Below are 17,866 nucleotides of genomic sequence, written 5' to 3'. Positions count from 1 at the left end.
CATAGAGTTCTGCAAAACTCATTTTAATTGCCCTATTGCTGTGTAGCTGGAGAATAACACCCTGCAAATCCCTTCTCTCTGTTCCTTTAACTTTCTGACACATTTCTGCTTGGTTTCAAACTTCATGTGCTTGGAATATGACACAAAGGTACTTTTTTTTTTTTTTGGTGGAAAATTGGAAATAATTGGTTTGGCTTGCTTTCAGTCAGTTGATCTTTCAAAAAAATACATAAAAATAAGCATACAGACACTCTTCAAAGCTGAACTCCAAATGGTTAAAGGTGCTGTTCCTCATCCCTGACTTAGAGATAACCAGATGAAAAATTAAAAATTATTCTGAGCAACTGAGCCCTGGATTTGGTGTATTCTCAAATAAACATTAAAAACAATAATAATTGTTTTAGTTACTGGGTTCTCCTGGGAGGTGTGTGTGTGTTAACCTCCAGAACTGGATTCTGTGGTGCTGTAGTTGAAGGATTAGATCAGATGTGCACAGATTTCACATCTAAAAACACCCAAATTTTATCTAAGCTGCTGCTGCACCATGACAATGAGATGATCAGCACTCTCATCTGCCCGTGGAAGTGTGAGGAACATTTACAGCTCGTATCATTTCATTGGAACAGAAATCAGCACTGTCTTGAACTTATTGTTCACCATCCTCTGAGAGTCCCTCACATTAGGAAATTAATTGGGATATACTGGAAGAGCATCCTGGGAGTTCTGTGATTGCTTTAAATCCTACCCCAGCCTCCTACCCTCTGAATGGTATATCACCTCTGTCACAGATAAGTTCCTTTGGATGCCGTAAAGGCAGAGGAAGAGAAAGGGAATTTTAGTGTCTTGAAATGGCTGAGTTTGCATGATGTAGGAGGTTAATGTCTTCATAAGGATTTATCTAGTTCTGTCTTGGGAAGCATTTTAAATTTGCCCTGCCCTTTCATTAAAACTGTGTAATCTGAGTGTCCTGGGTAGCAGCAATGCCATAGTACCAATGATATTACCATCAGACTTGTGAATTACATCTTCCTTCCACCTCAAACAAAAGCTGGAGTTGTCCTGTTGATTTTTGAAGATTTATGATCCAGGATCTGAGAGGGCTTGATGCAATCTAGACCTGTTTAAAGAGTATCTTCCAATCCCCAATTCCTCCATACTGGTGATGAAATGGAATGGGTCCTGTAAACACTGGTAGGTGCAGAAATTCCTCAGTCATTGTGGGAACACAGTGATCCCATGGTTCAATGTAAAGTTGGGAATGAAGCAATAAACCCACACAGCAAAGCCTTTATTGTGTTTGCCAGCTTTTGTTTCTCAGTCTTGCCCTGCTACTGAAGTCAGGGTCCAGGAAAGTAGTTCTGCTTCCCTGGAGGTCCAAAGGAAAACCCCTTCCCTCAAATATTCCTGTATCCAGGCCACACACCTACGATTCAAAGGGTTTATCACAAGCTGTGGGGGAAGAGTTTGTGGGAGAGCCCTGCTTACATTACTGGCAAAACATCACTGGAATTAGTCTGGATTTCCATTCATGGCACATATGTGAAGAGCTGTAAAATAGTGCTGTATGTTTCTGTGGAAGATAAATATCATCTGCAAAAGAAAGATATGCAGTAAGTATAAATCTGGCTATTTCTTTTAATTCAACTATATTTTGCTAATAAATACCTCATTCTACTGTTGTTTTCCATGGGAATTTCTGAGTGTGTAAAATAGCACGAAGTTGCTGATGCATATGTATTTAAAATGTCATTGGCAGGGTGTTGCAGCCGGTTCAGGGGTCAGTCTGACCCCCAGCCACCGCCACAGACTTCCCGGATAGGGGTCCTGCAAGGAATGGCCATCCAGGGGTCTCAGGCAGTTTCCAGCCGGGGGTAACCCCTATGAGCTCAGCCTGAGGCTTCAAGTGATTAGCTCTTTTAGATGTGATTTCAGCTCTTGTAGTGATCAGCTCAGCTCATGGGTTACCCCAGCTGACGCAGGGACGAGAGAGAGGAGGCTGTGTAGCATTCCACAGAGTCCTTTATGGGCAGGCTTCAGGAAAGGGGGCCAGTGACAGTCTTCCCCTGAACTGGGAAAAAGCTGGAGTTTTATAGGAAGGGGAGAACTGGGAAAAGGACCAATGGTTTAAGACAGGGATAAAGTAACCAATAGTTTACAAGGAGATAACATGGAGTGCCAAAGCAGGAAGGAGTCCACAGTTTAGTCACCATGACTAAGTAGTTTTCTTTTATCTTAGGGGACAGATCTTCAAGGTGGAAGCCCTTCCGAGGGCTGGCCTTCCTCCACAGCAGGGAGGGGACATAGGGAAAACTTTACTCTTCATCTAGAAATTATTCATTTTACTCTAATTTATTTGTCAGTGTCATTAAGTTTGTATCCCCATCTCAGTGGGACAGTGTTTGATACTGCTGTTTCTACTGTCAGTACATTCTTGCACCCTCTTTGTTTGGAAACATCCCATAATCACAAAATTGCCTAGGTTGGAAGGGACCTTGCAGCTCATCCAGTTCCAAGTTTCTGCCATGGGCAGGGACACCTTCCACTATCCCAGGTTTCTTAGAGTCCCATCCAACCTGGCACTGAACATTTCCAGGGATGGGGTAACCACAGCTTCTCTGGGCAACCCATGAATGTCTGGTAATTTTTTCCTTAAAATTATATTATACTGGAAGTTCCTAATTTTTATAATGAGATAAAAGTGTGCCTGTAGTAGAAATGTGGAATGAAACCCTTACATTTTGTATTTTGTTAAGAGGAGAGGTGCTCACTATGTTGTTCTTGAAAGCACTAATTACTAATGTTACTTAGGTCCAAGGATCTTTGGGAAGGAATATACATCTAGAGAGGAAAAATATTATAAAGTACTAGATTCAACTCCAGTAGCTTGTACCTATCAATAAACAACATCAGAACTTCCCAGGGTGGTGTAAACTTGCCCTGTGATGCACACAAGATTAGTTTTGTGTTGCTGTGCAAAGAATTGAGCCAAATCTTTTAGGGAAAAAAAAAACCAAAACCAAAACAAAACCAGACTTAGTTCAGTCTGAACTTTTGTTCCTCAGAAAGCTCAAGAAGCTGTTCAGGAAACTGAAGGATGAAAGAACTGAGCTAAAGGAAATGGACACCAACCAATCAAAGGACCCTCAGCAATGGGATCTTGACTACATCTTGGAACCTTTCACTGGACTGACTCCAGAATACATGGAAATGAGTAAGTTTTCAGAATTTCCTTTCCTTTTCCGCAATAACCACAGCTTTACATAGGACTGCATCTTAGGGGTGGTCATGAGAAGGGGGGAAAAAATACCCCAGCACTTGTAGTTTGCAGAAATTCCATGTGAGCCACCAGGGCTATGAGACTACCATAGTGCCAACAGAGAAATAATCATGAATCCCAGTATCTGGCAGTACTTCTGATGTCAGATTCCAGTGTTCCTAGCTGAGTAAAGTGCATAGAAACTATTTGGCCACAGAATCAATAGCTATAGTGAGGAGGGATCTCTGGAGATCATCTGATCCAGCCTCCTGCTGAAAGCAGGGTCAGCTAGAGGATGTTGCTCAGAGACTTGTCCAGTTGGGTTTTGAGTATTTCCAGGGCTGGAGACTAAACAACTTTTCCAGTATTTGATCACCCTTACATGAAGGATTTTTTAATGTTTAAATTGCACTGCCTAAATTTCCACTGGTGCTCTTGTCCTTTCACTGGGTGCCCTTGAGAAGGTTTTAGCTCTGTCTTCTCCAACCTGCCACATGGGTAAGACCCCCTGAATCTTCCTTTCCTGTGGTACAGCAATCCCAGTGGTCTCAGCTTCTCCTTGTTCGTCAGGTCCTTTGATCCCTTAACTATCTTAATGGCTTTCCAGTGGATTCACTGCAGTGTCTCCATGTTTTTCTTCTACTGGGCAGCACAGCCCTGTGGCTGCTTCATGAGTATACCCTGGAGAGGCAGGGAAGGAGAAAGCAGGAATGCTGTGGGTGGGGGAGTAGAAAGGACAGAAATAATCCAGGCAAACCCAAGCTTTAGGACACACAAGAATTCAGGGAGAAGCACAGTGGGCATGGTGTCTAAAACCAGAAATCTCTTAAATATTGAATGTGGCAACTCCTGTTTTAACAAGTCATGATTCTCAAAATATCTAAAGGGGAACACATTTTATGGCAAAAATATTAAATACATATATGGTTTATCTCTCTATACAATCTTGGTTTGTAGATATAATTTATAATTTAAAATTTAGTACGTGAAAATGTATAGAATGGTAGATTTATGTAAATCTATAAATGTGTAAGTGTATATGAGGTATTTCACATGATGGCAGATTTGAGGATGTCTTATTAATATGTTTAGCATGCCAACCTTGCCCTCTGTAGTGCCATCAACAATCCGTCACCTCCCATTATTTCCCTCTCAACTGTTCAAACTCACCTTAGGATCTGTCTGTGTTGCCACTGCTATTACTCCATCCCCTTCTGCACATGATGATACTTTGTTGAAAAAATATCTGATTGTTTTCCATTAAGTACTTCAGCCCAAGATGATTTTTCTTCCTGTAAACTTTAAGCAAGCCTCTTAGAAGTTTTTGAAATTAAACAATGGTGAAAAAGCATAGACACTTTTTCCCTGTAAAAAAAAAATTATGCTTAGGAATAACTCAGAAATATCTGTATTTTAACAACCCAGATTTCTTGGTTAGGTCTAAGGACAAGGGCCTTTAGTTACCAGTAACAAATACATACTGGTGTGATGTTTGTCAGCATTGCTTGAGTTTGCTGTTGATGCTGCAAGTTTGAACAAAATTTCCAAAATGTCAAATTTGTTTTATGGGTTCATCTAAGGCCACCTGTTCAGAAAAGAAGCAGGTCAGTAGTCTGTCCTTCAATGAATAAAACCTACAGTGGGGTTTTCCTTACCTGTGTTTCAACTTCAGAATACCTCTTGAAGCTCCCATGTTTAGCCATTTGTTATGCTGTCCCTTAGGGAACTGTTTGGGTTTTTTAATTTTAGGAGCAAATTGTTGAAGTTGCCAAGATGAGTCAAATCATGGCCACTAAAATGAGTAGGTTAATGTGTTTATAAAAAAAAAAAAAAAGAAATGCAGAAGTATCACCACAGTCTGTTATGGTTTGGGGGGTTCCTGTTCCAGGGAGTGGTCCCAACCCCAAGCTTGCCAGAGTTTGGACAATGCTTTCAGGAACATGGTGGGATTCTTGGGCTGTCCTGTGCAGGGCCAGGAGTTGGAGTTCAATGGTTCCCTTCCTACTTGGGATATTCTGATTCTATTCCATGGTTCTGACTTGTAGTATCAGGGTTTAAGGTATTGATGTTGTAAATCACTGGACACTGAGCCTGTGATTTAGATCAGTCCCTTTTGCTGGGATTATAAACCATGGCGAGCGCCTCAGCCCGCACCCACTCGGGGATAATTCAGGGAAAATGAATGGGTGAATTATTGATCTAAACCTTTGCTTAAAACAGGAGGATAAGCTTCCCAAGTGGAGAAGCCTCACAGTGTGCCAAGCTGTGCCCTGCCTATGGGATTTGTAGACACTCGTGTGGCAGATGAAAGCCAAGCTGCACCTCCCCAACCCTGGTTGCTGCCCTGGGTCCACGTCCCTGCTCTCAGCTGTCAGATCCACTGCTCAGACCATCCACACTGGCAGGAAGCACTTGGTGCAGCTCAGCACTCAACCTGTCAGCTGGGATTGTTGTCAAGGGCATCACGCTGCAAGAGGCAGCTCAGCAGATTATTCACCTATTTCTCTAATTTTGAGTTGGGGACAGTGGGAAGGGAAGCAATCCAGAAGGCCAGAGGAAGATAGGTTTTTTTATCCTGAATTGCTTAAAAAGGCAAGGCTACTGGAATGTAAGAAGAGATGTGATATTAAGGAAAAGAGAGAAATCTGGCTGCTGTTTCAGAACTTCGTTCTTAGTTTTCACACTGATTTACTCAGGCAACCTCCCTCAGGCATCAGTGGCAATCTGGAATGAAGCAGCTGAAGGAAGAACTGCACATGGGGCTTGCTGCAGCCTTTGGGTTTCCCCATGCAGATGATGATGGGGTTTCATGCAAAAGCAGGCAGATTATGTATACAAGTATGAGTAGTCTCTACATTCAGGTTTGTCCTGCCAGGATGCTCCTACTTTTGAGGATGGATAACATCCTTAGCTAAGACTCTTGCCTCCAGGTGTATCATTCATTAGGCTGTACCCTAATCACAGGCAGTTCTTGCTTTTTTTCTATCCATATATCCGCTCTCTTTTACTGATTTCTGTCAAAACCTGGAGTCTGGCCCACTCCACACATGGCGAATCACACATTCTCTTTGCACTTTGTTATGAAGCAAATTAATCCCATTAAGGCAGTACTTCTCTGAGGGAGAGGGTTTGGAACAGTCTCAGGATGTGTTTTACAGCATGATGCACCACAAGTAAAGGAATTTTTGATGATCAGTACCCCACTTAAATTCTGGGATGTCCATTTCAAAGCTGTTTTCTTTTTAGTTCTTTTTCTTATTCTAACAATCCTGAAGCCTTAGAGAGACTTTGACTTTCTCACTCTCATACCCCTGCCCTCATTACAACCATGGTAGGTTCATAGAAATAGCAAGATTTACTGGTTATTTTTTAACCTCCTCTATTTTCCGATTTGGGAAATGTGACTCTGTTCACTGGAATTTGTTTCTGCAAAATACCAGTCACTGTAGTCCATGCCAACAAATTAGGTTAGCTATAAGAAGGAATTTTTTTACAATGAGGATTGTGAAACACTGGCATAGGTTGCCCAGAGATGTGGTGGATTCCCCATCCTTGGAAACATTCCAGGTCAGGTTGGATGAAGCTCTGAGCAACAGGATCTAGTTGAAAATCTCTGCTTATGCATGGGTTTGGGGAAGATGACATTTAAATGTCTCTTCCAACCCAAATGATTCTATGGGTAGCAAGATTAATTTTTTAGGGTCTTTGAATCTGATTTCACCAGCAGACTGTGCTGAACTTTTTTGTGGTGTAGGCTTTGGCTGTCAATAGCACTTCTGCACAAAGATTTGACTTGTGACAAATCAGTGACATTTCTGATGACTGCCTGTTTTGATATTATTAATTGACATATTCCTGCATTTCTTAGTGGATACACTCTTAAAACATTTCAGTGATCAGAAAATTTTTCTCAAGTAATCCTGAAACATAAATTATCACTGTCAACATGTGTCTAATTTGTCCTTAGCAATTCCTGCTTCCAAAACTGTGTGAAGACTTTTGACCCAGGCCAATATACCATACTGTGTGCATTCCCAAAGTAGGTAGCATGTACAGCAGTTTCCTCTTCCACATGGCAGCAAGTTTGCATCATGTGTAACTGGCCTGCAGTGATAGAAGTTGGCAAGAAATTTGATGTAAGATGCTGTAAAATGATGTTTAGAGTAGCAATAAATATTGCTAATGGAAGAAACTTTATTAAATTGGCTCCAAGAGCAAAATGATGCACATGAATGTCTGAAATTTATACCACTTGTGTTTCCTTGAGAAGAAACTGAAATCAGCAATGATTTTCAGATTCCTATTTCATTTGGTCTTCCCTTCTCTGGCCTAACCCCTCTAGGAGTCCAGGCTTCATGTGGCAATTGATTAAAAACTTTCTTCCTCAAGATAAAGTAATAATAAAAGGTTTCATCATCCAACTTCTGTTTAAAAACAATGGCATAGGAAGAAAATGATCAGATCCCATGTCTGTAGCTACTGACTACTATAAGGATTAATCTGAGCGGTTTGGAAGAATTTCCCCTAAAGCAGGAAAAGCCATCAAAAAAGGCAATGTGTGAGGCAGAAAAAGAAAAAAAAAAATCACTGAAGAGAAAACTGCATTTTTCTATAATCTCTATAATGAGGATGGTTTTGAAAATACCATTGGTGGTTGTGTGTAGGCTTGTTACATACATTTAATACAGAAGAGTTATAAATTACACCTTTTCCTTAGTTTTTCACCCAGGTCTGACTGTATATCAAAAAGTTTCTTCCTAGGATTTGGAAAGTTGCTTAGCACAGAAGTGATTTTTCCACTGTTTACTTTTAGTAACACATGATCTTATGACAAATATTATTGATAAAGAAGAAAGAAAAAAAAGCAACAGAATCATAAATAAATACCTTGTCTTAGACGAGGCTTTGAGGTAAAAGACACTTGGGTTCCTCACACTACTGAACAGGTAAAACTTGTAGAACCTGAGTGATCCACACCATGGAGGGTTTTCTGCTGAGGACTGATTCTATATCCCTTACACAAGAACAGCAGCTACCACCCTCCAGATCCATAATTTAAAAGCTCTGATTTGTGCTCTTAGTCGTAACTTGGAGGCCAGACTTGGAGGGACAGGGTGTGTTGTTGTACTCAGGTTCTGCTCAGGCCCTGGACAGTTTCTGTGAAGATCTGACTTCTGAGAAGGGCTGTGACCTGAGACACTTCTTTGGATGATGTTTGTCCTTCAGAGTTTTTGTCTCGGCCGGAGGCTGGATGAGGTATTGCAGATGTGGCATCAGGGGTTGTGAAACTGAAGGGCTGGCTCTGAGCCCTTGGCCTCTTTCCTGCTCAACTCAGACAGTAAGAGCACCACTAGTGCGTGGTTTGGGCTTTTTTCCTCATCAGAAGTAGGCTTTGTGTCAGTGACAGCACATCCAGGGTCATGTTTGGATGCCCAAGACGATATTTCTCATGTAGCTGACTTTCCACAACACCCAACCTTCAATTGTTTTATTTCCTAGCTTGTGCCATGAGCATGTGGAATTTTCATCTCTCTTTTCTTCAGACTGGCTTACCAGGGGAGTAGGAAAACTATGAAACAGTCCAGCTCCGGGCACAGGTCTCTTTAGCCTTTTCCATGTACATGAACAGCTTTGTATGGAGACCTTATGGCATAAACATAAATGTAAAAAAGGGTATTTAAGGGTTGCCATCAAGTTTTTCAGCCAAAAAAGGGATGACTTGGTGTCAGCTGTCCTTTAAGGAAGAGTGTGAGTGTCCTAAAAGTAGTGTAAATATTTCCAGTGTGACCAGACAGGCATCCACAGAACTCCAGGATACTGAGAAAAGATTCCTCCTAGGATCTGGACAGCAATACCTCTCTTTGTAATCTGTTCAGGTTTGTTTTGAGAAACACTGATCACACTCAACAAGTACCTGTGAATTGCTGAGGCTGTTCAAAGACTCCTCCATTTAATGATTGTTTGCTAATTTGTTATGTGAAGCCATCTAAATTCTGGTTTTGGCTTTGGGATTGCTTTTTTGCCTGCTTTTTGCATCATTTACACTTTCATAAGAAGGAGTTGAGAAGGTTGAAGAGATTTCAAGATGGCCACACAAACACTTCTGGCACAGTTTTCTATGAAGACATATTTACACAATTATCCAGAAGTCCTTTGCATACCTTGAACATTTTTTCATGAACTTGAAAAAAAATTTTAACTGCATTTTCCCAGACAATGAATGAAGAGGCTACAAACAACATCAAAGCAAATGTGTGTGTGGTTTGTTCTTAAAGCATTGCAAACATTTTATTTTTTTTTCCTTTTCATTTTATCTTTTTACAGAATCCTCCCAGCTGTATTCCTGCTAAATTCACTTAGAAACAAATAAGGCATATCTTGGGGCTATGTATTTTTCTAGAAATTTCACAGTTTTGGAGGAACTGTTTTTGTTACTTTAATATCTGGCTTTATTTCCTTGTTAATTCCTTTTCCTGACTCTGAACATAAAATAGTCAGGAAAGTATGATTTCAAAAGTAGGATGTTGTGTGTTTTGAAAAAACTCCATCTTAGTGTATACACTTTATCTCAGAAAAAAACAATAAGAATGAAAATCTAAAGGCCATATAATAATAATAATAGTATATATTAATGATAATAATATAATATATATAATAGATATAGTATATACTAAAAATAGTATATAGTAATGATAATAATAATTGATATACAGATATTTTACTTTATTGTTCCTGAGATGAGAAAGAGGAAATATCAGATGAATTGCAACCTGTACACAAAAAAAAAAAGTGTATGTGAGAAGGTCCTGGGGAAAACTGTTTCAAGAGTTAGTTGTAGGTTGTGACAACAGTGCTGAAGGAAAATATTTTAAAGTATAAAATACAGTAAATATATAGTATATATTTATAGTATATATTGTATATATTTATAGTATATATACAGTGTATATATATAGTATATATTTATATAGTGTGTATATATATATATATATATATATATTATATATGAGAACTTATACAGGAATTTGCCAAAAAAGATGTCACAGTAAATATGGCATTTAAACACACCAATACTTTTTCTATGCTAATATTTTTTAAACTCTGAGATGTAGATCACAGTCACATTTATTAGTTTAATATATTTATTTTTATATATATTTATATAAAATTCACCTTCATTCAGATTTAAACAGTAGTATTTCTAAACTTGGAGGATATCAGTGACAAAAGGAGGGATCAAAGTGCTGCACAGCACCACTGGCACCTGCATCCACAGAGACACTTCTGTTCTTGCTTTTCACAGGCTGCCACCAAGTTTTTCAAAGGAAGCTGGAAGAAATAGTGGCACCTTGTAGATTTTCTTCTTTTAGTTGATTGTGTATAATTTTCCTTACAGAGAAAAGCACAGGAAAGAAGCAGCATGGACTAATCAGTTAATTATGTGCAAATGCAGAAAAATAGACTCTGAACCCTTTGTCCTTTATTAAATTTATTTTCCTTTGGCTTGTGCTTGTGCTAGCAACTTGAGGCTTTATTGGAAACACTCATAAAGCATAGTGACAAACTTTTGTCTTTTCATAGCCCTATTCTGGGATATTTATTTCTGGGACCAAACTGGGAAGTAGAATTTTATGGGGTTGGTAATGCACAAAGCTCATTAACAATTTGCTGCTCCCTTCAGAAGCTATCAAAAAACGTTTCTTTTTTTTCCCCCAGTTATCCAATTTGGCTTTGTCACACTCTTTGTTGCCTCCTTCCCTCTGGCCCCTGTCTTTGCTCTTCTGAACAACATCATTGAGGTTCGTCTTGATGCAAAAAAATTTGTTACTGAGCTGAGGAGGCCAGACACAGTGAGAGAAAAAGATATAGGTGAGTAATGAAAGAGCACTGTAGTGAAGATTAGACCAAAAATACAAAGAAAATTTATAATGAACCCATTATAATGAATAATGAATAAGTTTTCTTCTTTCACTTACAGGTATTTGGTATAACATCTTGAGTTGTATTGGAAAGCTTTCAGTGATGATTAATGTAAGTGTTTGGTTATACCAATTTCTAACCATGATCTTGGGAGCTTATACTGTTCCTTCAACGTAATTTAAAATTCTTTATAATATTTTATATTTCATTGTCCCTTCAACATAATTTAAAAGTGGCATCTAATTTTCTCAATTGCTCAAATACAACAGAATACAGATACGTTATGTTTATTGTGCTTTATGTACTCTCTAAGTAAAATTTCCCTGTATACGCTTTAAGATAAAAAAATCTCATGCCCTAGGACTTTCATCCTAATAGTTTCTAGTGAGTTTTTAACTTACAGATCATAAACTCATAGAATCATTTATGTTGGAAAATACCTTTAAGGTCATGGGATGATACCAGAGATATTAAAGATGTCAAAGCTCTTTAGAAAGGGAGGTAATTTTTACTATGGAAGGGAGAACTTGTGGAGGGGTTGTTATGCAATTTCTTTAATAAAATAGCTTCTAGCACAACAACACAGCACTCCAAAGCTGCCAGAGGGACAGTGTTGTTTCACTTGGGTGGAGCATTGTTCACTCATGGCTCTCCAGTTTCCAGGAATTAAGGTAGGAAATCTGTGGAACCCCGTACATCCCCGTAATCTCACTGTCAGGCACAGATTTCAGCTGTCCAGCACTGAGCTACGCTGGAGGATAAAAACTCTGCAGTCTCTTGTTTTTCTCTGAATACACTTTGCAGATTTATGATCCTTGATTATTTCCTGTCTTGATCGAACTCTAGAAATTTTTATTTCCTGGGGATTCCATTAAAGTATGAGTTAGATACATTTTCTTGAAAGAAATATAAATATGTGCATACCTGTTTGAAAAAAACCCCAAACACTGAATGCCCAATTCTACTTCTCCATCTGGATAATACTGACACAGGAAATTATTATTTAGCAAAATACAATTTTAAATCATCATAGGATCATAGAATGGTTGGGGTTGGATGGGACATTAAAGACCATCCCATTCCAAGGCCCCTGCCATGGGCAGCGACACCTTCCACTATTCCAGGTTGCTCAAAGCCCCATACAACTTGGCCTGGAACACTTCCAGGGATGGGACAGACACAGCTGCTCTGGGAAGCCTGTGCCAGGGCCTCAGCACCCTCACAGGGAACATTTTTTTCCTAATATCTAATCTAAACCTCCTGTGTGTCGGTTTGATTCTATTCCCTCTTGTTCTGTCAGTCCAGGCCCCTGTCAAAAGTCCCTCTCCAGGTCTCTTAGAGTCTCTTCAGGCACTGGAAGGGGTTCTAAAGTCTCCTCCCAAATCCTTCTCTTTTCTAGACTGAACAATCCCAATTCTCTTGGCGTGTCTCTACAGCACAGGGGCTCCAGCCCTCTGACCATCTTCATGGCCTTCCCTGGACCTGCTCCAATAGGAGTGCATCCAGAGCAGAAATCAGAGGAATTCTTATTGATATTCTGTGATCGATTGCCTCCACAATTACACCAGTTTTATGGGATACCAGTCTCATGAGGTTTAATACCAGCATGTATCAAATGTTTAGTGTTTAATATCCCCCATGTGAGATGTGTGAATCCTGATGCTGAGGGGAAAATGGGCATTGTTTGGTGTAACTACATCAAAATATAGGCCATATTATACCAACTGGTTAATAAGTTTGTTGTAGGTGTTTTTTAAACTTGTGATAAACCTCCTAATGGCTCCAGAAATGAAAAGAATTGGAGCAATGGACAGTCGGTTAGTTACCTTTGCTACTTCCCTAGCTGAGCCTTCCCTTGGAGGGACAGAGCAGTTTTATTACATATATTATATACGGGTTTACACTGTGCATTTATATGTTCTGTACCAATTCTGGCCTTATAACTCTCCCTTCACCATCACTCTAAGTTTACCTGAACATGAAATTTTTCCCCTGAATTAACTAACCTGGAGACACAGATTCACAATGCTGTTGTTTGGTTGTTAGTTTGATTTTTTTTATTTTTCCATCTCTCAGGCTTTTGTCATTGCTGTCACCTCTGATTTCATCCCACGCCTTATGTATCAATATGCATACAGCCAGAATGGAACCATGCATGGCTTCATCAATCACACCCTCTCGTACTTCAATGTCAGCCAGCTCAAGGCTGGGACACAGCCAGAAAACTCCTTGTTTGCACAGGAGGTTTCATTCTGCAGGTAAAGTATTTGCAAGGGCAGTTTGCACAGTCAAGGGAATTTCCTTGGCTCTTATGTCATTTTTCAAAGTGGGAATTGATAAAATTCACTTATATGGTCATGTATTCAGCAATATTCATGTATGTTTGAAAATGTGGGTTTGGAAGTACAGCTTTTAGAGTATTCTCACTGTGTTACAAGGTCTTCAAAAGGGTTTTTTCAGGGCATTAAAAGGCAAAATAAACAATTTAGACTGACTTGTGCCAAAGAAAAAAGCAAACTAACACTTTCTTTACTGAAAGATATAGATTTAATTAAAAATAATGTTTTTTTTTAAATGGACACCCAGTGATTAGGACCAGGCTTTCTCTGTCTTTATTAAATTCAGTCCTCACTTGCTGAGATATGGGTTTTCAATATATTATGCCCATCTTTAAAACCTGCACCAGTTGCCATCTACACGTCTTCTATTTCAGGTTTATCTTTTCAGACTGGGGAAACAAGGCTCAACTTCCTTTAAAATATGTCCCAAATACCAGATACCCATGGAGTTTGCATGAGAAATCACTAATATGGCTCCAGATTTCAAACTGACTTTGTTCTTTTATAATAATATGCAGAAATTTGAAGAGCTGGTTTCAGGCATTACAACCCCCAGCTGTTCAAAACTGAGGTTCTTTGGGTCAGTGTTATATTCAACAGCCTGTCTCACCTTCCTTTTTGACTCCCTCGAAATCACCCTGTGCTTGGTCTCTGCACAAAATAATTATAAAAGTTCCTCTTTCATTTATTTAAGGAGAGCCTTAATGTACAGAGGTTTTCTCTCCTTTGCTTTGAAGTGCAGTATATCTCACTGATTTTAAGTGAGGTACATACCTTGCCCAACTATAACCCACAAAAATGGCACATCCTAGTTTCTTCATCAGAAGCAGGGTAAATAGGGAGAGAAATCTGTCTCTCTATGGCAGTGCTGTTGGGAATGCCTTTGGGGATACCTACATTCTCACCTTGACTTCAGCACAGGATAGATGGGTGCCCCTCCTAAATTTTAAGCAGCTTGTAAGCATGAGAGCTCTGCAATTCGCCCTTTCTGCTGCTGGGAGTTGTTAGCAAAATATTCCCTGTTAGAATATGCAACATCTCCGAACTTTTAGATTTGTAAGTCTGTGAAATGCTTTTGCACCCTCAATTTCTAGTACTTTTTAATTTTTTACCCCTAAATTTGCCTGTGTTTTCCTTCAACAAGCATATTGATCCACTTCACTGTGATTTTGCTGCTTTTACAATGCTGCTTTTTACCTTGTGTCAGCCACTGGCCTCTGTTTATAGCTGTTTAAGTGCTGTTGTGCTTGGAAATATGTGCATTAGCAACAGGTGTGAAAGGCACTCCTCACATTAGTATGGTCATACACAGCCAAATACTCAACGGAGCCCAGATACTGGGAGGAGAGAATCATCTACACTGGGTACAAAAGTGGTCCCTGCCTGATGATACCTTCTAAGAGACTGAGAAGAAGAAAAAAAATAATGTTTGACCATGTGTTAGTCTGAGCGAGACAGAACTATGGGATCATTTCTCTTCTGTTATCAGGAAACATTTGGGAAAAGATGTCAACATCCACAGTGTTTCTCATTATCATCTTTCTCATTTGAATCTTATCAGAATCTCAGCTTTGGACAGAACTATCACTGTGATAAAGTATGGGGTCTCTAACTTGTGTCCCAAGAGACAGGCAACCAAACACTGCCCCTCAAGCTGGAAATAAAATCTGTGTTTCTGTTTCTGGCAAATGCATTGGGAACAAGATGACCTCTCTTATTCTTAGATTTCTGTGACCTCTGGAGATAAATGTGGTTGCAATGAGGCTGCATTTTGCTCCTTATGGGCATTGCCAGAGATTAAGGTATCTTAAAAATAGCTGTAACACGCCAGAAACAACTCTGCCATTGAACACACAGACTACATTCTTCAAATATTTAGAGCAGCATTTTCTACAGTGCTGTGAACTCTTTGGCACTGCTTCCAAATAAAGGTTGCTGTAAAGCTGTTCTGATGCACAATATTAGTTGTAATTTTACTTTTTTTCAGGGAAAAGTGGCATTTGTATAGCTGAAGGCAAATTAGAAGCAAATCTTGCTAAGATATGGGATATTTTTATTGTTTTTTCCCTTTTGATCCTTGTAGCCTTGTATGATAATGGAGTATATACAAAATTGCTGGTCACACTGAAATAAGGAAGCAGCAGATACAGAGTCATTCAAGGGGCTTTAACATGTCTGCTCCAACATTCAGCAATTTTATAAAGTCTCTCTGAATTTACTTTCTTCATGTCATGGGATTCATCTCATCTATTCCTAATGGTCAGTTATGGATGCTAACATTTTTCTCTGACTAATTTTTATATATTCCTTCACTGCTGATTCTGTGATTCTGGATGTTTTTCCCAATTTCTTTTCAAATCTATTCAATTTCCTTCATCAGCTGATGAAGGAAATGGAATAGATTTGCACATTTGGACTGATTTGAAGTTCCACCAATATATATAGTTTGATTTGGTTTTTTTACCAGTCTTTTTTTTCCCCCATACAATCAACTTTTGAAATACATTAACATCTTCGTCTTAGCTCTGGCTTCAGTTCACATTTGTCCAAGTGTTCTGTGGCTCTCTCTACCCAGCTTCCCTTCCCCTACAATTCTCTACTTTCAGTGCACATTTTTCTGTTCTTATAACTTTCCTGTGCTCTATTCTTCAACCACGTTGACCACTACATATTCTTGTTCTTTTTCAGTGGAATTAAAGTGGAATTACATGCTTGCTATTTTGGAAACACAATAGTCTTTGCAGCACTGGTTGATTGCTGTTCTTACCATACCTGCTGAATCAAATATTTTAAGAGTGAAGCATTGAAAAGGTGAGGGAATCAGAGAGTCATAGAATATCCTGAGTTGGAAGGGACCCACAAGGATCTTCAAATCCTGACCCTGCACAGAAGACCCAAAAAATCACACCTGAGGGTAGTGTCCAAATGCTTCTTGAGCTGAAAAGATAGTATTTGTAAAAAAGAAATCACCTGTAGAATGTAGGGGTTAGAAAAGGTCCCACATGCCAGAAAATAATTATAAAAGGAGGTGGGGGTGAGGCCCAGCTACCTCATCTATAGCTCTGGCAACATTTTCCTTCACCATAAATCATTTACACGTGTTCTGTTTAGTGTAGGTTCAGGGATCACAAGCAGTGTGATTCCCAGCTGAGCCAGGTGAGATTTCCAAGGGGTCTGATGTTTTGCAGTACTTACATTGTTTGTGAAGCTCAGAATGCATTAAATGGAAAACTCACCACAGTTGGTGACCCTTCCAGGTGAACCTGGGCTCCATTTCAAGACTGGAATTGATTTATAGTGGTCAGAAAAGTCCACAAGAAACTCAGTGGTTTTCCTTGGCTTTGATTTTTAAGCAGATGAAGTTCAAGGGACTTTGGCTCTTGATGTAGCACTTTTACAGATTCGAGCAACATGTGGGAGTCCACAATGTCCAGAAAAGTTCCAGAAGGGGGATCTGGCAGTGCAGGATGAGCACAGAAATCCTGAGACAGGACCTGTGCATGCACTGCTGAACAAAACCATCCAGGAGCTAACACAGCCCAGGGAGTTCTTCCCTAAATTAACACAGCCCGCACTTTAAAGTGGTCTGCTTCTTCCTGTGGGCTGTACTTGTGTCCTTTGTCTGCAGAAACTGCAGCACAGAATCACATGCAGCATTCCAGACTGTTTCTTGGGGGTGGGGAGCGGCAGGATGTAGGTGATACGTGGATTGCAAATGTGTAATTTAACATGCAAAACTATGTGGGTAGAACCTGAAGGTAATTTTGGCAAGCACACCTGCAAACTGAAGCTGACAGATTATATATATGAACCTTCTCCATTATCCCCCAACGGAGACTTTTGCACAGTCTAATGAATCTTACTGTCAGGATGGGTTTTGTGGTATTCAAAACAGATTTTCCCTTTCTTAATTTCATCCCATTACTCCTAGTCAAACACTGGGAACAGCACTAAATTATCCCTTTTAGTCCTGAGGGCACGATTTTGTGCATGGTTATCATGTCCAACTGTGGCTGTTACTTACCAAAGTGGAGCAATACATGTGCTGCTCTTTAATCTTCTCAGTCAGTCTCCTCAGTCCTTGTACTGTTCTCCTGAACTGCCTTCAATTTGTCACTATCTTTTTTTTTGGTTTCCATCTTTCCTTTCTTTCTTTCTTTCTTTCTTTCTTTCTTTCTTTCTTTCTTTCTTTCTTTCTTTCTTTCTTTCTTTCTTTCTCTTTCTTTCTTTCTTTCTTTCTTTCTTTCTTCTTTCTTTCTTTCTTTCTCTCTTTCTCTCTTTCTCTCTTTCTCTCTTTCTCTCTTTCTCTCTTTCTCTCTTTCTCTCTTTCTCTCTTTCTCTCTTTCTCTCT

General features: G+C 39.5%; 1 protein-coding gene across 1 annotated transcript in view; it reads left to right on the top strand.

Moving 5' to 3' along the window:
* The window catches only part of LOC117243679 (anoctamin-2-like), a 40,699-nt gene that overhangs the window by 17,689 nt on the left and 5,144 nt on the right, over positions 1–17,866 (top strand). The window contains exons 6-9 of the mRNA XM_033514712.1: positions 3,063–3,211; positions 10,973–11,125; positions 11,235–11,287; positions 13,253–13,434. Of these exons, the coding sequence (XP_033370603.1) occupies positions 3,063–3,211; positions 10,973–11,125; positions 11,235–11,287; positions 13,253–13,434 (537 nt within the window). The remainder of the gene's footprint in view (positions 1–3,062; positions 3,212–10,972; positions 11,126–11,234; positions 11,288–13,252; positions 13,435–17,866) is intronic.

This window comes from Parus major, chromosome 1A (assembly GCF_001522545.3).
Source record: "Parus major isolate Abel chromosome 1A, Parus_major1.1, whole genome shotgun sequence".
NCBI lineage: Eukaryota > Metazoa > Chordata > Aves > Passeriformes > Paridae > Parus > Parus major.
This window is presented reverse-complemented; position numbering and strand designations above follow the sequence as displayed.